The sequence below is a fragment of the Pollachius pollachius genome, assembly GCF_949987615.1.
Source record: "Pollachius pollachius genome assembly, chromosome: 10".
Classification (NCBI taxonomy): domain Eukaryota; kingdom Metazoa; phylum Chordata; class Actinopteri; order Gadiformes; family Gadidae; genus Pollachius; species Pollachius pollachius.
In genome coordinates, this window is record NC_136943.1 from 19930831 (window position 1) to 19955830 (window position 25000).

The 25000-nt window shown below is 45.8% G+C and overlaps 1 protein-coding gene across 1 annotated transcript in view; it reads left to right on the top strand.

Moving 5' to 3' along the window:
• Window positions 1-25000, top strand: part of il1rapl2 (interleukin 1 receptor accessory protein-like 2) — a gene marked incomplete at both ends in the record, with an annotated part of 281883 nt that overhangs the window by 158183 nt on the left and 98700 nt on the right. Inside the window, 3 exons of the mRNA XM_079745288.1 lie at window positions 5381-5550; window positions 10711-10814; window positions 24749-24935. Coding sequence (XP_079601414.1) covers window positions 5381-5550; window positions 10711-10814; window positions 24749-24935 — 461 coding nt within the window. The remainder of the gene's footprint in view (window positions 1-5380; window positions 5551-10710; window positions 10815-24748; window positions 24936-25000) is intronic.

Genomic DNA, 25000 nt, shown 5'->3' on the forward strand with positions numbered 1-25000 from the left:
GAATCTGCTACATTTTCACAAACGCTAAAGGATGGCCCAATGCATTCTAAGCGTGACATTAATGTAATGACAATTCAATTCTTGTAAAAATTGTTTTAATGAATGCCATGACAAAGGCCAGACTGTAGATTCCAACTCAACTCATCAGAACATCTAGCTGAATCAGACATCCAAAGACGATGTTATTGCATCAAAATATGCATCATATATTTCATCACACTAGCTCAGTATCGGTCCTGCTGGAGCTCCGTATGAAGTACTACTATAAGCCATCCATGTCGCGGCATTAGTAGTAAATACAGAAATATGAGGCATTTACAACCTGCTCAGGGGTTTGATGGAAGCAGACAGATGTGGCCAATCAGCACTCAGTATCTAAGGCTACGATGGGGGTGCTCCACCTAGGACAGTCACCCCATTCAAAGCGTGCCCTGGCCTGGCTACACTAAAATATTGAGAAAGCAAGCTTCTCAAACGCCTTTAAATACAAAGCTACAGTACAGTGAGCAGTCTGCTTCCCTGGTCCAAATCTGCAGGACTATAATGCCAAAGATGGAGGGCTTGATATGTGGGAGCTTTTGTTGCTCGCTGATTTCTCTTCAGCTCCAGGGATTGATAAGAGGCCCGCCCCGAGCATAAAGGCCAAGAGAGAGTGGCTCCGAGAAGTGACATGGTACGCTAGCTAGCTAAGAAGAACGCTAAATGCTAAGTGGGTTCCAAAGGTGTGTTAGGGCATTCACAAACAGCTTCTTGTTTGACTCTTTTGTCTGTGTGTGCTTCTGCACAGAGGAAGCTGTACCTATACCACACATTCTGTATGTGTGGCATATATGCATGTGTTCATTTTTCATGTGTATTTTACATGTTTAAGAAAACGTCATTCAAAGTAGAAATGTTTCCACTTGAGTCCACTGTTATGTTAAAATGCTTGCATTTTATTTGAGCATTGACAATAAAAAATTCCCTGTTTCATTTTCACCATCCTCATCCCTGGTGTGCCATATTAACATGACAAACATAAGTTGAGTCAGGGCGCGTGGGGTTGTGTGCGTTGTGTTGTGTAGGGAATATGTTGTTATCCAATCAGTTTCTGTTTATGAAACAGATCCATTAATCTCTGCAGTTTATTTTCTGTGATCTATTTGGGAGGCGCTTTTATGCAGATGCATCTGACCGGGTAATACATGGGCCTGTGCCAGGTCCTCACCAATGCAATAAACATGGCCCTGATCTCTCACACACACAGACACATACGCAGAAGCACACACCCACGCACGCACACGTTGGCACAAACACAAACACAAAGACACGCAGACAAACATAAAAACACAAAGACACATACATAACCCCTTGAACACATTCTAAATCAGCCACATGCCTGCAGATCTTATCCATCTCACACACACATAAAGATACACATGCACAGCCACAAACTTTGTCGCACACAAAAACACAACACCTGATGTATTAAGTCCAACCGAAAGCAATGATTGTCAGTACACAAACACGCGCAACTGTACACATTCAACATGACACACACACACACACACAATCCCATGTACACGTACACACACACCAGACACACACACACACTCGCACACATGTGCAACAAACCAGATATAGTAGTTCTGCCCGGCTTCCACACGGAAGCAGCGATTCTCAGTACACACACACACAAACACACACACACACACACACACACACACACACACACACACACACACACACACACACACACACACACACACACACACACACAAACAGTGTATTGTACAGTTGTGTCGACGTATCTTAGGCTAAATAATGCAGCACTGTCATTGGTCGTGACCCATATCTGTTCTGCTCCGATGTCTCCAACTTCTGTGTGGGACTGGAGCACAAGCTTGCAAAAATGCATTAGCCTGCCAGACCTCACTAATCAAATCTTCTATTCATGTGACTGTGTGTGTGTGTGTGTGTGTGTGTGTGTGTGTGTGTGTGTGTGTGTGTGTGTGTGTGTGCGTGTGTTTGGTTGAGAGAGTTTCTGTGTTATTAGTTATTGAATGAACTGCTTTTGCTTACTCTGTTTCATTGGCACAAACACTTCACGCAAGCATGCACACACACACTTACATAGACACCAACACACCCACATACACACACACACACAAACACATAACAACGCATACATTCTCATTAACTTAGAGAATGAGCCAGTACCACATTTATCTCTCTCTCTCGCTCCCTCTCTCTCCTTCTTTCTCTCTAGCTATCCCTCCCTCTCTCCCTATCTCCCACTATCTCTCTCTCTTACTCTCTCTCTCTCGCTTGCTCTCTCCCTCCCTCCCTCCCTCCCGTTCCTCCACCCTTTTCTTACCTGCCTGTTCCCCTCTCATCCTGCACGCACCCTAACACACACACTGCCCCTAAACGTTCCTACTTGCTCATTCAAAACACTTACTTCCACCCTCTCCCCCTCTCCAAAGACGTGCATAAAAAGCATATTTACTACAGGCGTCACATGTGGGTGTCAGCGTGCACGTGCGCTCCTGTTACACACGGCGCCTTCCCCAACGCGCACACGCGCAGGCCACATATACACGTGTCTTTCCAAGGTAGCACTAAATCTCTCCCGGGATGGCGACACATAATGTGTATTACCCAATCTATAAATTTAACACGTTTAGGAGTGCGTCGATAAATCTTTCCGCTGTAACTTAATGTAAATGCGGGCAGCAAATCTGTGCTCACTGAGCCCAAGCCACACAAATTACACCTGATTGCACATTCCCTGCCAGCGGCCGCGTACATCTACCACAAATCATGGACTGCATTGACTGCATTAGTGTTGAATGGTTCATACATACTCGTACATAACACATGACACACACACATGACACACACGCACATAGATAACACATGCATACACAGCAGACACGCACACGCACAGAACAAGCACACAATCAAACATAACACACAGACAATTAATAAAAATACATAATACACACACACATATTACACACGCACGCATGCTCACACACACACGCACACACACACATACACATGTTTATATATATCCCATGGTTTATATATATCCCATGGTTTTTCACATTGAAAGGCACCTACATATAATCTCTATTTATTTTCCACATGCTCCGTTTACCTTCTCCCAATATCACCCAATATCCCATCAACACATATGAGTTCATCGTCACTCTGCCGTGGTTAACACTTCAGCCGCTGGGCTCCCGCAGTGACTGGCAGCAGTAAATGACTTCCAGCGGCTGGCTGTTCCCAAGCCTCAGGAGGAGTACTGCAGTGTTGATTCTGATGCCGTCAGTCATGCTAATAACTCTTGAATCAATGCATTTGCACCGGAATCTGTCCCACACATGCATGAATTATTTGCCTTTTTTAGTAAAAGATGTGTGTGTTTTGGTTCGTGCACATGGGTGTGTTTATTTGGCGGTGCGCTGTGTGAAGTTTTAAAGAAGGAAGGACGTGTTCTGTTCAGGGAATGGGGAAACAACAACAGGAAAAGCTGGGGTGGCTCCAAATCGCTACCAAACTATTGGGAGCGGAGACCTGATGTTGAGCTTTCTCTAAGAGCTTTGTACAGTGTGTGTGTGCCACCAAAAGGCCGGTAGATTAAAGGGGAAGTCTGTGAGAGTCTGAGCCAACAGCCAAAGCGAGGCCACAGAATGAAGACAAAGAGCCAGAGCAAGAGAGACGGAGCCCGGGTCACAGGGGATGTTTCCTCCTTCCCTGTTCTCTGTTCCAGCCTGCGCCGCTTGCATCAAATTATTTTGTTCTTTTTCTGGATGACCTCATCACTTCCCATCCTTCGTTTACTTATGCTACTATTTTTTTATTTAGTCATTCAAGTGTAACTGAAGCCCCTGGTTCAGCTCGCATCGATCGATATGAGATTTAAAAAATCTGTTATCGGCTGAGTTCTAGCAGTGATGGAGGGGGGAGGTTATCCCCATGGTTACGACAGACATTAACTTTGTTACCGATCTTTGGATAGTTCTGTTGTTGTATATGAACATGTTAATGAGGAAGGTTGTATATGAAACGTGTAACACTCTGTGGTGTTAAACTATAAGTTTCCCTCTCTCTGATGCTTCGGAAGTCACCCACTGCTCACAGCGTCACACATCCACACACAGGTGGGAGTGGACGTTTTGCGGTCCGTGCCGCTTCGTCGTTATACCGTGATCTTTATGTGATACCGAAAAGGTATCACATAAAGATTGCGACCTGTGTTTGGGCAGAGTAGAACGTTCACACATTGGTTTGTAGAAGGTGACAAGAACATTTTTACACCCCTGTTCCCTAAATCACAGTCTTATCTTAGTAGCAGTGACCAAACTGCATAGATTACTATGTTAAAGCCACGTTTAAATTAGCATTAATGAGCAGGTAGGGGTTAGACTTCTTATTCAGATATGGATACAGGGAAAGTGAAGTAGACGTCTTACCATGTGATGACGCCAGACCAACTAACTCTGTTGTGCTGTTGGTCAGAAGTATGTTCCTACAATAGAGGAGGATGCATCTCTAGAACCTTTGTTTTACACACAGACTCACACACACACTCGCTTGCACGCATGCACGCACGCACACACACACACACAGCTGTAGGGCTACATGAGGGAACACAGGGGCTGATTATGGCTGATGAGACACTTGAGACACAGGTCTGAGAGTGCCTTGATTAAAAAATACAAACCCTGGATACAAACCTATTGTCATATCCAAGGATGTTGTCGTCTTATGAAGAAAACAACTACTGTGTTTTCCTCCTGACCTCCCCTGACTTCTCGAGCACATCTGTTCTCTGTACTCAATTGCTCGGGCCTGGCCGAGGCAGCCATGACTGCATCATTGTGTGAGAGCATTCCCCTTGCTTTACTGCTCTATGTATGCAAGTCAGGCCCAGTCTCTCTCTCTCTATCTCTCTCTCTCTCTCTATCTCTCTCTCTCTCTCTCTCTCTCTCTCTCTCTCTTTATCTCTCTCCCTCTCTCGCTCTCTCTCTCTCCCTCTCTCTCTCTCTCTCTCTCTATGTATTTCTTTATATAGCTCTATCTTGCCATCTATCTTTCTATCCCTCTATCTATCATGCTATTTGTCTGTATTGCTATCTATATCGCTCTTGCTATCCATTTTTTTTATCTCACTATAACTTTATCTCTTTATCTTTCGATCTTTCGATCTATCTATCTGTCTGTCCGTCCATCTGTCTATCTTTATATTGCTCTATCTTGCCATCTATCTTTCCATCCCTCTACGATATCTACATCTATATCTAACTATGTAACCATGGGTAACCTACACCCATCCGTCTGTTTATAGAACTACATAATAAAGGAGCTCCCCTCTGTGTTCTCTCCCCAGTGGACGGGTGCATCGACTGGTCGGTGGACCTGAAGCGGTACCGGGTTCTGTCCGGCGAGCCCGTCCGGGTCAAGTGTGCCTTGTTCTACAGCTACATCCGCACCAACTATACCATGGCCACCAACGCCAAGCTCAGGCTCATCTGGTACAAGAACAAGGGGGACTCCGAGGTACGGTCTACTGCTGGCTCTGGGTCCCAGGCCGTCCTAACGTCGGTCTGATTTTATTTTAGGGAAAACTATTTTTCAAGGCAAATGTACCAACTGCCTCTGTCAGGGGCTGCTGTAGAGGAGGCTGTGCTTTCAGTACCGCATTTCTGGGACCTTAGTTGTAAGGTTATAGATTTAAATAATACCTTCTGTCCAGGTACAAATTAGTTTTAAAAGTACTTACAGTTGTAAAGAGTTATCGCATAAAATACTACTGAACCTGCAGACTCCTGTTTTGCAGTACCATGCTATTTCTGTTGGCTGTGTCTTACAAGATGATGCTACAATACATTGTTTAAGACATCCGTCATTTGAAACAAGGTATCGCATACAGAAATACAACATACAGAAACACAGATAGGTCAGAGAGGCTTAAAACTCCTTTACTGAAACATTGGCAGCTCATTCAGCAATCCTTGGCAAACGTTTGATGTAAAAGGGGCATAGTAACTAAAACCCTTTTCGTCGCACTACTATCACACGTTTGGCCAAAGTGTTAAATACTTATAAAGGTTGGTATGGCTGTATATATATATATATATATATATATATATATATATATTAGTGCTGTTATTAACAGCGTTAACGCAAACCAATTTTAACAGCGTTAATTTTCTTTATTGCGCGATTAACGCTCTTTTGGCTTGGCAAAAGAGCGGATCTAGCTACACCGGAAACAAAACAACAAGCACGTCGCACAAACTTGTTGGGGCAAGCAAGGATACAGAGCGGATGAAAAACTCCTTAAAAGTGTGTGTGTGTTTGTGTGTGTGTGTATGCATGTGTTTGTGTGTCACTCTGTTCCAGCCTGGGCCTCGTTTCCCGATAACGATGGATCTTCGCTCGTACGATCATTCTCAGCGAACCATCATGAATTTCTTTGGGGCGTTTCCCGAAACTCCTCTTAACATGAACGCACGTTCACTGCACTCACGACGTTCGTAGGATTGTACCTGTCCACTGACATGGTGCTGAAATGGGCTCCGTACTGAGGGAGACGCAGGAATGTTGCAGGAAAATGGGGCTAAAAAACGTTAAAATATCTCCCCATCAAAGCCAACAGCAGAGTAGCCCACTGAAAAGAATAGACTGCAATTATTTGAATGCTGAAGATATTAAAACACAATTGATTAGGCCTCGGCCGACATACAGTGGGGCAAAAACGTATTTAGTCAGCCACCAATTGTGCAAGTTCTCCCACTTTAAAAGACGAGAGAGGACTGTTATTAGACTGTAATCAGCTATGAGAGACAAAATGAAAAAAAAAAATCCAGAAAATCACATTGTCTGATTTTTTAAGAATTTATTTGCAAATTATGGTGGAAAATAAGTATTTGGTCACCTACAAACCAGCAAGATTTCTGGCTGTCACAGACCTGTAACTTCTTCTTTAAGAGGCTCCTCTGTCCTCCACTTGTTACCTGTATTAATGGCACCTGTTTGAACTCCTTATCAGTATAAAAGACACCTGTCCACAACCTCACAGTCACACTCCAAACTCCACTATGGCCAAGACCAAAGAGCTGTCAAAGGACACCAGAAACACAATTGTAGACCTGCACCAGGCTGGGAAGTCTGAATCTGCAATAGGTAAGCAGCTTGGTGTGAAGAAATCAACTGTGGGAGCAATTATTAGGAAATGGAATACATACAAGACCACTGATAATCTCCCTCGATCTGGGGCTCCACGCAAGATCTCACCCTGTGGGGTCAGAATGATCACAAGAACGGTGAACAGAAATCCCAGAACCACACGGGGGGACCTAGTGAATGACCTCCAGAGAGCTGGGACCAAAGTAACAAAGGCTACCATCACTAACACACTACGCCGCCAGGGACTCAAATCCTGCAGTGCCAGACGTGTCCCCCTGCTAAAGCCAGTGCATGTCCGGGCCCGTTTGAAGTTTGCTAGAGAGCATTTGGATGATCCAGAACAGGATTGGGAGAATGTCATATGGTCAGATGAAACCAAAATAGAACTTTTTGGTAAAAACTCAACTCGTCGTGTTTGGAGGAGAAAGAATGCTGAGTTGCATCCAAAGAACGCCATACCTACAGTGAAGCATGGGGGTGGAAACACCATGCTTTGGGGCTGTTTTTCTGCCAAGGGACCAGGACGTCTGATCCATGTGACGGAAAGAATGAATGGGGCCATGTATCCTGAGATTTTGAGTGAAAACTTCCTTCCATCAGCAAGGGCACTGAAGATGAAACGTGGCTGGGTCTTTCAGCATGACAATGACCCCAAACACACCGCCCGGGCAACGAAGGAGTGGCTTCGTAAGAAGCATTTCAAGGTCCTGGAGTGGCCTAGCCAGTCTCCAGATCTCAACCCCATAGAAAATCTTTGGAGGGAGTTGAAAGTCCGTGTGGCCCAAAAACATCACTGCTCTAGAGGAGATCTGCATGGAGGAATGGGCCAAAATACTAGCAGCAGTGTGTGAAAACCTTGTAAAGACTTACAGAAAACGTTTGACCTCTGTCATTGCCAACAAAGGGCATGTAACAAAGTATTGAGATGACCTTTTGTTATTGACCAAATACTTATTTTCCACCATAATTTGCAAATAAATTCTTTAAAAATCAGACAATGTGATTTTCTAGATTTTTTTTTTCATTTTGTCTCTCATAGCTGAGGTATACCTATGATGAAAATTACAGGCCTCTCTCATCTTTTTAAGTGGGAGAACTTGCACAATTGGTGGCTGACTAAATACTTTTTTGCCCCACTGTATGTATTGGTCCTAATCCTGATCCATGCACTGTGCGTGAAATTTTTCACTGCATTTTCCCCCCTTCCATATTACAAAAATAAAAAATTGCTTGTGTGACAACTAGGTGCGGATTTCTGAAACATGCTTTGTGCAGCAAAGAGAGCCGACTTTATCTGATTCCGCATATGGTTTCATTGATTGGCGCGCACTTTCTAGTCTAGAATATTTGTAGACGTTAAAAATGCAACGTTCCATTCATTCATTATCATTCAAACGCAGAGGCTAGGCATTGACACACGACTATTGCTGACCCGATTAGGAGAGCTTGGTCTAGATCCTGCCCATATTGTTGGGCAGGATGATGTAGGCTATAGGTCTTTTAAAGCCGCCAAGCCGGTTTGGTCGCAGCTTGGCACCCCCGGCGATTTCACCTTCTTATCTCAAGTTTCCTGTGTAAAACCGAGGGGGTCAAATCCCCTGTTCGTCACGGCGTGGGCTTTCTTGGTTCACTGGAGAAGGCGGGGCTGCGCACAAATCTAGACCTCTTTAGAATGATTTGTATTATTGCATACTCCCGAATGTTTTAATTTTTCTATGAATGAAGACACCCGCATGCAATAATGAGTTCACGTCTGAGTGTGGACTACAAATGCGATTAACTATGATCAGGGATGTTTGTTACTGTCTAGACACGGTCCAATAAATAGTGAACTTCATCACAGCCTCACCGAAGCGCCTACAGTGCTTAATGCAAACAATCGCAGCAAAAAACGCCTGCAGAAATTATCCGACACCCGCTGGTCTCAGCATGATTCATGTCCACAGTAGCCTATGTCTTCTGTCATTGATCAATATGAGGACATTTTAACCACGATGGTTGAATTAAAATCAGAGGGAGACAGTCGAAAGCGACCTCCCACACAAGAGCAATGGAATCATTCGATTTTATTATATGCTTTGTGATGTGGCGTTTGATCTGTACATTTCGGCTGCGCATGTATTTTTGGAATTTTAAATTGCTGCAATAAATTATGTTTTTGTTGACTTCTAACATGTCTCTATTTTTGCTGTTTAAATCTAACAGTAGTCTATGAGTAATATATCGGTGGTAACCACTGTTTTTGGTTGCGAAATTGTGCCAGCTGGGCATCCCGTGGTATTGGATGTGTTTTAATAAAACACATCCAATACACGGAATGTCCGCTGGTGACGGCACTGAGGCTATAGTAGGCTAACGATGCTCTTAGCATCCTACGAGTACCCCTGGAGTCCTCGATAGCTACGAGCGTTTTCACGACGTTGGTTCGTTACCAATGATGTTTTCGGGAAACGGTGTGAAAACTGTACGAAGCTTGTACGACGCACTTCATGATCCACTTAGGCTAACGATGCTTTCGGGAAACTGGGCCCTGCACGAGAGTTCAATGCTGTTACGTCTTTCTGACAAATCGCAGTTCAAGTCCCACCTGGCCTGTACCACTTCGGGAGAGGCCGCTCAGTTACTCCCCTCTAGACAAAATCGACTTGGTTGCGATGTTGCGTCTGTTGAGTGAGTGAGAGGTTCGGCGCACAGCTCAGGCTGCCGGACGGCGCTGCAAGGAACTTCTATAAACGCAACATTGTTATCCCGCAGTAATCAGTCCGACAGCCCCGAAACGTTAAAGGCCCACCGGGAATTCTTCCGACTCTCCCGATTACCACTCCGCCACCGTGTGTGTGTGTGTGTGTGTGTGTGTGTGTGTGTGTGTGTGTGTGTGTGTGTGTGTGTGTGTGTGTGTGTGTGTTTGTGTGTAGGCGTTATTCTATAGCCTGGTAATGGGTATAGGCCTACGTATGGTAGGAATATTCATACTGGTTTAAATAATAAATGTTAAAGTATTTCCCATCTTTGCTGAGCAAGAGAGTTGTTTGAAAGTTCAGTGATTGAAACAAATAAAAGCCTGGGCTATTGACATTTCACGATAGGCCTACCACTGCAGGTCTCTCTTACTGTCCTTCTCAACACTCTGATCTCACAAAAAGGCTAGCAGCACGAAATCAAGGGATATTTAGAATAGAAAAAAATGTGATTAATCGCGATGAATCGTGAGTTAACTATGACATTAATGCGATTAATCGCGATTAAATATTTGAATCGCTTGACAGCACTAATATATATATATAGTAGTTTCATGGCACACCCACTATGTAGACTACATATATAAAGCGGGGATACGTTGGAGGAGCTCAGAAGGCGCAGAAGGCTCTGAAGGAACCAGTGCCTGAGTTACGTAACGTCCTAGTGTGTTGTCTCCGAAGAGAAAAAGAGGATGCCTTTTTGCCATTGCTTGTTCGTTTATATCCGAAGTGACTCTTACCTTTGTGTTCATGGGGGGCGTGTTCCCCTCCGTCCTGCACCGACCAATAGGAACCCATCATCTTCTCGGGCAATCGGCTGAGCAAGGAGGAAGACTCCATTTGGTTCAGATCCGCCGAGCTGGAGGACAACGGCTTCTACACCTGCGTCCTCAGGTAGCCTGTTTGTGTCTGTCTGTGTGTGTGTTTAAGAGTGTGTGTGTTTGTGCGTGTGAGTACCTGTTTGCGTGTGTGTGTGTGTGTGTACTTGTGTGTGTGTGTGTGTGTTTGTAATATTGAACGGCGGCTGACATGTGTTTGATTAATCATTGCCATGATGGACATAATGAGGTAAAAATATGCACTTCTGCCTCGCCCCACCTCTTCATCTGGCAGAGCCTCACACACACACACACACACACACACACACACACACACACACACACACACACACACACACACACACACACACACACACACACACACACACAGCGCACACATACACACAAACAGGGCACGCTCGCACGCATACACGCACACACACAGACGTACCTGTGCACACGCCCACAGACACACACACACACACACACACACACGTATACACACACACACACACACACACACACACACACGTACATGCATGCAAACCCACACATACGCATAGCATGGTACCTAGAGGTATTTAGACAATGAACCCAGACAAAGTTCTTCTCTCCGTTTGGCTGAATTTGGATTTGATAAATATTGTCCCTTCCGTTTAAACCATCATTAAAAGTCATCCAATTAGGCCTGATAGGACTCCATCTCCTTTGTGCCCACTATCCCCTGAGTCGATCGCTCCCTAGCCTGACAACAAGGCTAGGCGTTGGGCTGACTCTAAACTCTATTCAAGTGATGGACAAAAGAAAGCCGAGCTCACTCGGTCCAATCTGTCGGAGGTGTGCGAGGCGTTCAACCACAGGTGTTCTGATAAGACAAAGCGGGCGTGCCCTGATTGGGCAGAATGCTGCCAGGTGGCCAATATTAACGACACGTTGACTACAACATGTTTGAGTCCTCTGAGTGGGTGTGTCGGCGGGCCTGCTGTGTGCGAACACGTGTGTGTGTGTGTGTGTCCATGTGTAAGTCAGTGGGAGAGGGGGGTAACCTACTTGCACGCGAGCCAGAATCAGTATTGTGTCTTCCTTGGCCAGCACGCCTGCGAGCCAAAATCCCGGCCCTCGCCTGGTTGAGAACTCACCGTAGACGATCACTGGTGCTCGGAACATGAAACATATCTGGAAATAGTATTTCTATGACCTGCGTACTGAGATATTATTAACAGCTCATCGGCTGTATCTTTTGGCACCTCTTTCAAATCAAGCAAAACAATTTGAAAGACTAACTCACACAACACTTTAATTCTTGGCCTGGGATTGTTTTAATAGCCGTCAGATATTGCATTGCCTTTTATTGCTGCTAAGACAGCTCCACTCTAAACAAAGTGGTATGACATTCAAACATTCCTACTACACAATAAAGCATCACGGGCAATTTTCATAGCAGTCATGGGCCTTAGTCCTTCATTTTTTTAATGGATTGTGTAAAGGTGACAGGCCACACTAACAACTAAGCGTATCAGAGATCGCTGACAGATATTATGTTATTATTAGGTGACATTTGCAGGTTGGATGGCATACTTTGTTAAATAAATGAATAGCATAATTGTGTGGGAGCTATGGGAGCTATGGTTTTTGGCCATATATATTTCTTTACATGACTGCATGGATTGTCCTTTTGGAAAAGAAGAAGGTGAAAATGAATGCCACTTGGTCGTGTTGTGGTGTTTTCCATCCATGCTGCTGCGCTCTGTAGAACCTCCACCACATTGTATTGTCGCCTAATAGGTGTACAATCGTTTATGTGACCATCGCAACTCAAGCCGGTGGCTTTCCCGTTCCTAATTAGTGCCTGAAATGACCCTATACTAATTCCCTGAGAGCGTACCCTATAGTGTACGCTCAGTAGTGTGTGTACGTGTACGTTTAGAAAATAGGCACTGAACGGACAAGCCATCTCAAACACAGCCACACTCTTCTTTTCTATAATTATACATTTCCTCCCTCTTTCAGTACCCCCCCCCCCCCCCCCCCCTTCTTTTTATTGTCTCTACAGCCGCCAAACTTTCCCTCTCCCTCCTGCCATCACTGCTCTCGCCCGCCTGGCTCCCCTCCCTCTCCCTGATTTCATCCCTCCCTCCCTCCCACCTCACCCCAGCGTCTTCCTCCCCCTCTCTTCTTTTCTAATGGTCTGCACGCCTCACCCCCCCCACACACACACACACACACCTCCCCCACCCATCCACCCACCTCCCCCGTTGGCTGCCAGAGCCCTGACACCTTTCCTCCTTAATAAGGTCCCTCTGTCTCGCTCTATCCTTTTATCTCTCTCTCTTCCCTCTCACTCTCTCTCTCTCTCTCTCTCTCTCTCTCTCTCTCTCTCTCTCTCTCTCTCTCTCACACATTGTTTCTATCTGTATTTTGCTCAACTCTCGCCTTATCTCTGCTTTTCTTAAATCTCATGTCTTTAAGGACGGCTTCTCTCTCTCTCTCTCTGCTCTCTCTCTCTCTCTCTCCCTCTCTCTCTTTTTCTGTCTCTGTCTCTCTCTCTCTCTTTCTCTCTCTCTCTTTCTCTGTCTCTGTCTCTCTCTCTCTCTCTCTCTCTCTCTCTCTCTATCTCTCTCTCTCTCTCTCTCTTTCCCTCTCTGTCTCTCTCTCTCTCTCTCTCTCTCTCTATGACAGTCTAATTAGAGCTTGGCGTCGGTCATTGTCTCCGGGTCTCTTATTAACACACATGCATGAGCACGGTCACATGCATGAGCACGGTCACATGCATGAGCACGGTCACATGCATGAGCACGGTCACACGGAGATGTTTCTGCACTGGAGTGTACACACACAAACTCTCACACGCACACACACGTATGCACGCACACACACACACACACACACACACACACACACTCACATGAATGAGAACGGTCACACAGCGATGCTTCAACACGGACCTGTGCACAGGCCGTGTTGACAGTGCGTGTGACACCTTCACACGCACACACACACGCACAAACGGGCAAGCATGAACACACACACACACACACACACACACACACACACACACGCACACACACACACACAAACGCACACACACACACACAACCAGGCTGACAGGCCGAGCAGCCTCTTGAGAAGTTGGATGCTATTATTGCCCGGGCCACAGGACACATACCTACAGACATAGAGGGGGGCGTCTGGTATATAATCACAGTGCTCCTGCACAGAATCCATCACCCAGCTCCTCTGCTTCTCCGTCATAGCTCCTCTTTCATTCCTTCCAACCATGTTTCACAGGGATGTCTAAAAAATAATTAAAATGTTCAAACAGGCGTATCTTTTTAAACAAACGTGTTTGACCTTTGACGTCATTACAACGAAGCGGCTGAGCTCTGCGTTTCCCATTCATCAGCCTGCGTCATCAATACCAGTGAAAGAAAATGTAAAAAGCAGAAATATGCATCAATATTAATATTGTAAGGTTTGAATTAACCCATAGGTTAGACTTTCTCTCGGTGTGTTACTGTTTCATTCATGTCTCCTTCATTCATGGATCCTTCTAGCTAATCCATTCGCCTTCCCATGCATTCATTGGTCCTCCCGTCCATCAATCAAACCCTCCACACCTCTGAAAAGGAACTCATCTTTAATCCATCCGGCCATCTATTCATCCCTTCATCAACAGCTATTATGAGGGTCTCTCTATCTATCCATCCATCCTTGAACATCTCACTCCTCTCTCCACCCACACCTCCATCCTTCCATCCCTCCATCCACCATACATAAGTGCATCTGTACATCCCTCTATCCTTCTATCCAGCCGTCCATGCGTCCCTTCCTCCCTCCCTCCCCTCCTTCACTCTATGGGGAGCTCATCTCCATCTGTCCCTCCACCCGCGCGTCTCCACCATATGCTTGTCAGCGGTGATAGATGTGCCCGTGTGATGAGATGTCTGAGGCGCCTCTGTGGAGCTAACTATCCGTGAGAGTGGGGTCAAGGGAGATCGACGGGCTCTATCTGTATTATTCCCCCCCCCCGTTCCCACCCCCACCCACGCACTCACCCCCACCCGCCAACTCACCATCACCAACTGCCACAGAGCTCCTGGCTATCTATCGCTCTCTCCTCTTGTATCTCTCATTCCAGTCCGTCCGTGTTTCTTTTGGGGAATCTTTTCCTCCGCGATGTGTGGTTTGCGAATCGGCCATAGATTAGTTTGGTCTAATTTAGCATGCATGTTGTGAGGTGGAGACAGATGGATGGTGGGATGGATGGGGAGTTTAGGTGGGGGACAGGGATGTGAGACAAAGCATTCAAGAAAAGGTCTGTGAAGATGATAGCCGTTACCTGCCTGTTGCTGCTGCTGATGTGTTTCTCCTCTCCGTCTGATTTGAGTGCCACGAGTGATCTGGCCTTCAGTGTATTCTGCTGGCAGGCCAGGAGTGAGGTCTGTTCAAATCATACACAAACTCTCTGGGTGGACGGAGATTGCATAGAGACAGATATTTGTTCTCCTCTGTTTGGGTGAATTGCCCTGATATTGGCACTGTAAAGATGAAAGCTGGAGGCAGAAAAGAAAACCCTTCATGTATATCTTGTAAAATACTACAGAAGCAATTCTGGGAGTAGTGACCTTCAGTGAATGCCTGTTTAAATTGAGCAATTGTCCAACCAGATAGCTGTTGTTGTGTTTCAAAGTGTCCTGGCAAGGCAATGTTTTGGAAGGTGTTTGGGATCACCAGGCAGGCAGGAGAGACACAAGAGGCTGAGGCACAAAAATATTGAGCTTTTTATTCCCAGAAATAATAGGTTTAACAGAAATGTCAGCAACAACACAAGATAAAGGGATTAAAAAGCAGAATGTTCTGGTGTCTTAACTTATATTATTACGATGTTTGTGAGCCAAACCAATGGATCAGAGGGCTCCTGCCACAGCCCGCTGGGTAGACATGTCTAATGTAGATACAGAAGGTAGTTTGGTTTAAAATGAAGGAGGGCTAAAGAGATGAACTTGATGCTGAGTGGTTTTGAACGGATGTTAGTCAAATGTGCAATGTCCATTCACTGTGTAAAGGGGCATGTTGCTGGAGATAGATAGAGAGTCTATGTGTGTGTGTGTGTGTGTGTGTGTGTGTGTGTATTTTTTTTATGTGTGTGTGTGTGTGTGTGGGGCGGGGGGGTAATCCAAGGATCAATATGAAAAGGAGGATGAGCAATCATTAAAGGAAATTAAATTCACTGATTGGCCATTAAATGTGGAAAATGACCATGCCTGTGAGGTGTGTGTGTCTGTGTGTGTGTGTGTGTGTGTGTGTGTGTGTGTGTGTGTGTGTGTGTGTGTGTGAGTATGCATATGCCGGTGTGTACGTCTTTGTGCTTGTGTATATGGTTGTCGTGTCTGTGCCTATGTGTGTGTATCGTTGTGTGTGTATGTATGTGTGTTGTGCCTGCGTGGGTGTATGTGTGTGTGTGTGTGTGTGTGTGTGTGTGTGTGTGTGTGTGTGTGTGTGTGAGAGAGAGCAGCACTGAGGGCAGAGTAGATGACAGAAGGACCGCGAGGTGAAGAGATGGATGGGGAGAAATACAAGAGGCTAAAAGGACAGCAGGAGTGGGAAGAAGAATGAGCTTGGAAAATGCGAAGATGGGTGATGAAGGGAGGAGCACAGAGAGGGAGATATAGATGAAGATAGATGAATGGGGGGGGGGGGGGGGAGGCAAACGAGGAAGGAAAGATTGGAAAGCAGAGAAATGGGAGGGAAACCGGGGACAAAAATCCAATTTCTGGGAATGCATGAGAATCCAGTGTTGTGCATGGGGGTTCCATGCTGGGCTTCTATCCATCCAACCCCCCACACCACAATTTCCTCAATCCAGCGATCACAGACTCTCTCTCTCTCTCTCTCTCTCTCTCTCTCTCTCTCTCTCTCTCTCTCTCTCTCTCTCTATAAGAACAACCTATGCGCTACGTGTGATGTCTCAGTGTGTTTTTAAAGAGGCATCATGTGGAGAGATGCCGCCCAGCCTGCGTGTTTGTGGGTGTGTGTGTCTATCTGTGGTTTATGTGTGTGTGTGTGTAGCACGTGTGTACGTGTGTGCCTGTGTCAAGCTTAGCTGGCCTCAGAGCAGAGGACGAGCTACCGGAGCAATGAAATCCGTCCCATAGCTTGTCCTCTGCTCTGCAGCTCGCAAGTCTTCTACTTTGGATAACTAAGAACTGTAGACTTTGCTTTGCTGTGAGCGAATATTTCACCGAACTCACTGCTCCGAGAGGACCGCTGTATTCAAAGCCTCTCCGACCACGACAAGGTCCGCTATTCTGTCGCATGAAACACAAAGCACAAGGCCTCCCCCTCTCACAAAATGAATTTTGTAACGCACTTAATCACCAAACATGTCATATAATGAAGGTCAAAAACTATTCAAACAAGGGTAAACACAGGCTGAGCCCGCGAGGAGGGAGAGCCAAAGCAAGGCTTTGCTTTCTGTTACAGACACAAAATAGCTACCTTTCTTTGCTGGAAGTGTCGATAGCAACTGAGCCTCACAAGTTCCTAATCCTAAGTGGCCATTCAGTGTCCCCTAGTTAAGGGAGGATGGAGGTGGAGTCCCGGAAACATATACAGATAATGCTGATGGTTAAACAGTTACAGATTCATCTTATACTGATTGTTAAACATATACAGATACAGATTATACTGATTTGTAAACAGATACAGATACAGATAATACTGATTGTTAAACAGTTACAGATACAGATAATACTGATTTGTAAACAGATACAGATACAGATAATACAGATTGTTGTTGTCACAGATTCAGATAATACAGATTATTAAACAGATACAGAAACAGATAATACTGATTATTAAACAGATACAGATACAGATAATACAGATTGTTATAGTGACAGATTCTGATAATAAAGATTATTAAACAGATACAGATACAGATAATATCGCTCGCTGCCCAACCCAACAGGTGCCCTTTCCTAACCAAAATACCCATCAGGAGAAAAGGTGTCGGGTTCATCCTCAGTGCGCTTCTAATAAGACCTTCTGAGTGAAAGGTTTGAATATGTGTCAGGGATGCCACTCTTCAGGGAGTTTGGAGTACTTATCAACTCGGCTTGTATTTCCTGACCTTTGGAAGGAGGATGTCAGCAATTTGCCAGCAGTTAAAAGCAATCCCTTGCCTTCGGCCTTTTAGTCATTCTCTGAGATTAGTATTTGTATTTCATGAGACAATTGATTAAATGTCATGCTATCGTTATAACCCAGAGCCGTCTGATGTGAGATGATTAGGGTGCACTGAACTGTGCCGGTCAATATCTTTTATGAAGACAAATGTTCTTGGTTCATATTAGCAAGAACATTGGAAAATGCCAAATATGTACATTGAAAACTTTTAGCTCTTAGTGCATACTTTCAAAACAGAGTTTTCTTCATGCAAAGCTTGAGCGATGCAAAGGTTTTTTTATATTTATTTATCTAAACACACCATAGGTTAATTGTGTAGCAAGCTGGGTCAACGTCGCCGCTGTTTCTCTGTGGTACTGATCGGGATGTTAATGTACCAGTCTCAGCTAAATATACACAAAGATAGTACAGAGGTCCGCAGAATCTATTCTCCCGGATTGATATTGGTATGCTATCTTAGTTCACTATTTTTCGATTAACTGGAGCGTACTTAGACTGAATCAAATAATTCAATCAACAATAAAATGAAGGAAAAACTCTAAGCAAAACTTTAAAATCTCTAAACCCAAATACCTCTTGTGTTACTGGATACAGAGGACCTTGCAATGTTTTTTTCAGCAGCATCAAGGAACTGACTGAATGTCCAAAACATGGCCCATACTAAATGAGATGGTGGAAGAAAAGTGAACAGTTTCTCCAGCAGAACAGGTGGTTGAATGGCGATGTCCTGTCCACTGCAGCTGCAGACGGCCTGTACTGGTCTTACTCTTAAAGTGCACACAACATTGGCTACCTTTTTTACTTAATGTTTGGTGGGTTACACTTTCACGGTTACATGCTTTAGTCATTAACGATTCATGTGGACCTATGAATTCAATCTTTCCCCACAGCTTTTTATCAGACTCCCCCTAACAATATTTGGACTTTTTAATAAGACCACAGGCTGAATCACCGAATTGAATTTTGGATATGTGTGAAGATCGATGCTCTATTTTTGTGGATCAGCCTGCAGGGCTGTCTTCCCCTGAGATGTTTCTAGTAAACGGGAAGCACCTGTCACTCGTTGCTTCAAAGGATGAATCTTCTCTCAACATATGGGACTTTTTATTCACAAATTCATACACAGCGGGGGATACAGCATGCGTGCACGGGCACACTTTATTAGCATACACACATGCACACACACACACCCAACCCCCCAGACACACACACACCGGACCCACACACACACATACAACAAACACATCTATGTAGACCAGCATGCATACACAAACATGCACACATGCACACACACACACACACACACACACACACACACACACACACACACACACACACACACACACACACACACACACACACACACACACACACACACACACACACACATACATGTAAAGACACACATTTATTAATCCCCGACCGTCTTACACACACACACCCTCACACACACACACACACCCACACTCACAGGGGTATTCTTACTTAATGTCAGCCAAATGCTTAACCTTTTCCCTCCGTGCGACGGAGAGACGTAGTGAGGGAAAGAGACAGTGACGTGAGGGGGATAATTAGCAAATAGGAAAAAAAGAGAAAGAGGAAGAGTGGTGCCATTGTTGGCAGGTCCCAGAACACGCTGTAGCTCACGCCAACCAGCAAGCCACCCCCTGCTGGGCCAAGCCAGGCCAAACTCACCAGTCGCACCGACAGGAAGGAGGAAAGAGGGCTGCTTTTGACTTCGCCAATGCTTTGTTGTCAGTGAGAAGGAGGTGGAGAGGAGCACAGAAAGGAGAGGAGAGGGGGAGGACAGTGAGGAGAGGAGGACAGAGAGGAGAGGAGAGGGGGAGGAAAGAGAGGAGAGGAGAGGGGAGTAGAGGAGAGAGGAGGAGAGGAGAGGGGAGGAACGGAGAGGAGCGGAGAGGAGAGAAGGAGGACAGAGGAGAGGAGGACAGAGAGGAGAGGAGAGGGGGAGGAAAGAGAGGAGAGGGGAGTAGAGGAGAGAGGAGGAGAGGAGAGGAACGGAGAAGAGCGGAGAGGAGAGAAGGAGGACAGAGGAGAGGAGGACAGAGAGGAGACGGGGAGGACAGAGATGCGAGGAGGAGTTGAGAGGGGGAGGACAGAGAGGAGAGGAGATGAGAAGAGAGGAGGATGACAGAGAGTAGAGGAGTTGGAGAGGAGGGCAGAGAGGAGAAGAGGAGGAGAGAGCGGAGAGGAGGAGGATGAGAGGAGGGGAGGTGATAAAGAATGATTTGACAATGGAGGAGTTAGAAGATAAGATCGTGTTGGACTTGGGTCTGTGAGGTGTACACAGCATAGCAAAGATGAGCTTCTGATACGACTGTGGGATTTATCTAACAGATACTCCAGGTCAAGGAGCAAATATACAAGGCTATATTTCCACAGGAAGAATGCTGCCGGAGAGCCAGATGGCTTTATTTATCAGAGTGATAAGTTGCTAACTTCCTCCAACTCTTTGATCTTTTGCCGTGCCGGGATAGCTTGTACATCTCTCAAATCCTTCAAGGCCGTGTTTTGCTTGTCATACCTGTGTTCAGTATTTTTTTTTTAAGTTGCAATGCTTGAATGCTGTAAAATTGTAAAATGGCTCCATTCATCTTCCTTAAGCGAAACCTATTACGTTGAAGAGGCTCTTTAAGAGGCTCACAATTACTGTCTTCTCCGGATAGTTCCACCTCCGCAATTGAATTGCAAACATTCCTCCCATTTAACTCACAGCTCAGCAAGTTGTTTTCAGCAGCACACACAGGCCTGCCATATAGTCACCGGACGCCCCCACTCTGTAGCGGGACGTTTGAGCTGAACTTCATGTACTGTGTCGCCTGTACAGCGGCCTATGCTGTTATTCAGCAGCGCTAGGCTCAGTGCGCTAACAAAACCAAGGCAAAGGGAGCCTTATTGTGAGCAAGGGGTGACCTCCGCGCAGAAAATGGGCCTCCTCTACATAAATTTACATCTTGCTGACACCTTTATCCAAAGCGACTTCATTCGACAACCATTCATTCATACATTCACACACCGACGGTGGAGTCAACCACGCAAGGCGACAGCCAGCTCGTCAGGAGCAGTCAGGGTGAGGCGTCTCGCTCAGGGACACCTCGACACTCAGCTAGAAGGAGCCGGGGATTGTACTAGCAACCTTCAGGTTACCTCCTGAGCTACTGTCGCCCCATAGATACGTAGACATTCATCACATGGAGCGGCGACCCGTTTTCCGTCCCCTTGAACGACAAATTCATCCCCCTGATACAGGAAGAGAGAATACCATACATGTGTGGAAATGAGTGAACACCGCCGTCCGCTAAACCCCTCAAACGCGACCTTGTGTGCAAAGAATAAAGAGGGGCTGAGGCGATCGCTAACGCCTCGGTGTGAGCATAGCTCAACGTGTGTCGGTGGCCCGGTCAACACATGTGTGGCCGTGCTGGGAGATGCCTGGGCCCGCTCGCTGCATTACGGACAAGGCCAGTCATCATCGCCGGTGACGAGTATTGATCTGTGGCGCTCTGTCTGGGCCCCCCCCCCCCTCTCCACCTGCCTCGGGGAGCGCCATGGAGCTGTTAACAATAACACCAGCGCATCCCCATCATGGCCCCACACTGCTGCACAGCTTTACTGGGGCGGCAGTAGCTCAAGAGGTAGAGCGGGTTGACTGGTAACCTGGAAGGTGGGTAGTTCGATGCCCGGCTCCTCCTAGCGGAGTGTCGAGGTGCCCCCGAGCAAGACGCCTCACCCTTACAGCTCCTGACGGAGACAGCCGTCGTCCTGCGTAGTTGACTCCGCCGTGAATCTGTGAATAGATGGTTGCAGGTCTCTTTGGATTAAAGCTTCAGCAAAAAGCCCCTAAATTTAAATTGTGAATGTTTACTGTCTCAGTGGGTTTCTTATCAACAAATTTCATATCACATCTCTGCCAAAAAAAGACCTGGTTGACAATTTATTGATAAATGGTAAGTTGTATAATTTCAAAAGAAGCTTGAGGTGAAATCATTATCACCCCACAGATAGCAACGCTAAATTATTCCATTGAAGATCAGCTGTATTAAATATGCAGTTTGTTCATAAACTCCCAGTAGTGTTTATTTCATTTACCTGTGGGTGAAAGCTCAGCTGAACCTGCTTGTGTACGTATGTTGGTGTGTGTGTTGTGTGTCTATGTACGTTTGCATGCATGTGCATCTGTCTGTGTGTGAGTGTGTGAGGGGCGCGGGGGCTGGTGGCGTTCGTTAGACAGATTGATGTTCAAACGTATCCCTGGCTCTGTCCAGGTGTAAACATGGAGCCTGCTGGCCAGGATATATCTCCCTCTATTAGCAGCATAATTCAACGCACCCTGCAGCAGTCTGCCCGGGTTGTCGGAGGGTAATTGCATCGAGGGGCGCGCTTGATTTATCGATGGGGAGAAAGACAGTTGGATACATGTTGCTTATTAAGATTAATTATTCTTCCATTTTAGTAATTAGAATTTGCTTTCTGAGAACCGCTCTTGAATATGAAAGTGTCCTCGCACACATCTAAGAAGCACGGTGGAAAGGAGCTCTTGCCACGCAGACTCGGGTGAATTGTAATTATATTTTGACTGTTTAAGCAATGATGCTCACATAGATACAATTCCTCACAATGGAATGACAGCACACAGGTCAATCTCTGGGGAAATAAAGATACTCTTGGCTGCACACGGCCACACGGCCAGACATAAATGTCGAGTTTTTTCCAATTAGAGCGTGCGGATATGAAGTGCTGACCAGCACTAAATTGACTGGGACTTTTCTGAGGCTGCTCCTCAATAAGCTTGTTAGAGAGAGAGAGAGAGAGAGAGAGAGAGAGACTCTTTTAATGGCATTACGAGGACTTTGACTTCAAGAGTTACCAGCACAACCCCTGAGTACAACCCCACCACATAATACATGCACACACGCACACATACATGTTAACACAAACCCACACAGCTTATCAAACATGAAGAAACATTTAATGCAGCATGTAATGAAGGAAAGCTCAATGGCACAGGCTGCTCTCATTTCATCAGTTATGTCTGCAAGACCAAAAGAAATGTAAACAAACAATAAAATAATTACATATTCTCTATCTTGCATATAGCGCACGTTTGAAGACAGGAAAATAAATAGGTAGAGGGATTGGAAGGAAATCCCTCCAAAAGTATGGACCACTGGTAGGTAGAGAGGCATGATGGATGAACAGGTGGGTGGATGCATGGATGGCTGGATGGCTGGGTGGGTGAATAAAAAGGCATTTCATATATTCCGTTCAGTACTCAATTTGGTAGCGTTAACTCCAACACAATACAAAGCACACACACACACCCACACACACACACACACACGCTCACACACAAACACACAGATACACCTTTGATGGGATAAGTGGCTGAGATCCTCTTAGATGAGGGGTTTTGGTTTAGGGGGCCAGGAAGGTGAGTGTTGTATGTTGTTGGGGGGGGGGGATGGGAACGCCAAGGAGAGTGAGAGACATCGAGGGGAGACGGAGGGGAGAGAGTGAGAAAAGTGCTTCTATGTACCGGGAAAGAAAAGGACGTAGATCGATGCTGCCTTTTGTGGGTGGATGATGTGTGTGTTTATTCAACTAGAGGTGAACTTGAAATGGCTACACATGCAATACACACAAACACACACAGACACACACACATACGCAAACAGAGACACACACAGACACTGACACACATACATAACACACACACACAAAGACACACACACATACAAAGACACACACACACACGCATGCACACACACACAAACACACACTCACATAAACACACATGCACACACACACACCCGCACCCACACAAACACACGCATATGTAAACACACACACACACACCCACACACACACACACGCATATGTAAACACACACACACACACAATTATATACTGGGGAAGAGGTTCCGCACATACAGTATATGCATTAAGATCATGGACTGCAGTAAGTGAGTGTGAAATGATTGCGTCAGTGCTTGTAATGTACTTGATGTCGTGGCAGGAGGGAAATACATCATGAACATATATAATAGTCCTCACCGAGCTGTCATGACTGAAAGCATCTGCCTCTTTGGACAGACATAACAAGTCAATACAGGCAGCAGTCCACAGTGGGATCAATAAGGCAACATGTGGACTCAGAGATGTCTGTCTCCTGTCTCATAATGATAGCGGACACACCTCACACCCGGAACATGTGATCAGCACAGGGGCATCGCAATCAACAACAAACAGCCATTCTGGGATCGCTGTCTAAAAAGCTGATGTCCTCTCTGTGTTACATGTTCCTGGAAGCTCAGTGAGTTGGAGGAAAAAGTGGAGGCTCCATTGCTTATGCCTGGATAGAGAATGTTGAGCTGGACTCTTTAGTAGCTCACCGATTGTTCAATAGTATCTGTGTGGTTGATGAGGAATGTAAACAATCGGGTCAATGTCTTCATTGCATTTGAACCGACATTTTATCACTTTTCTACTGCTGTTATTTGCTCCATTAACACATATATAATGTTTCCTGCTCCAATCCACGATTCAATCCATCCAGACACTTTCCCTATAAATCATCAGTTTACTAAGCCTGCCTAGGTTTCCTCGTCATAATTAAGTCTTGACATCCTTCAGACGCCTCAACATTGTCCGGAAAACGGTCCTCGCTATGACTCAAGCCCCCTGTGGGTTGCTAATACAAATGCGTTCATGGTGCAGGTTTGAAACCCTTGGGTCTGTGTTGACGTGCGTGTGTGTGTGTGTGTGCGTGCGTGTGTGTGTGTGTGTGTTCTGCCCTTGCAGGAACTCGACGTACTGCATGAAGGTGTCCATGTCCATGACGGTGGTGGACAGCGACGAGGGACGGTGCTTCAGCAGCCAGATCCGACACCTGGAGAAGGCGGAGATCACGCGCAGCAAGATGATCACCTGCCCGGACATCAAGGACTACATGGCGCCCTTCAAGCAGCCCACCATGACCTGGTACAAGGTGAGACAGAGAGGACAGCGGATGGGTATGTCTGTGGTGGACAACTGGTGTGTGTCTGCCACATA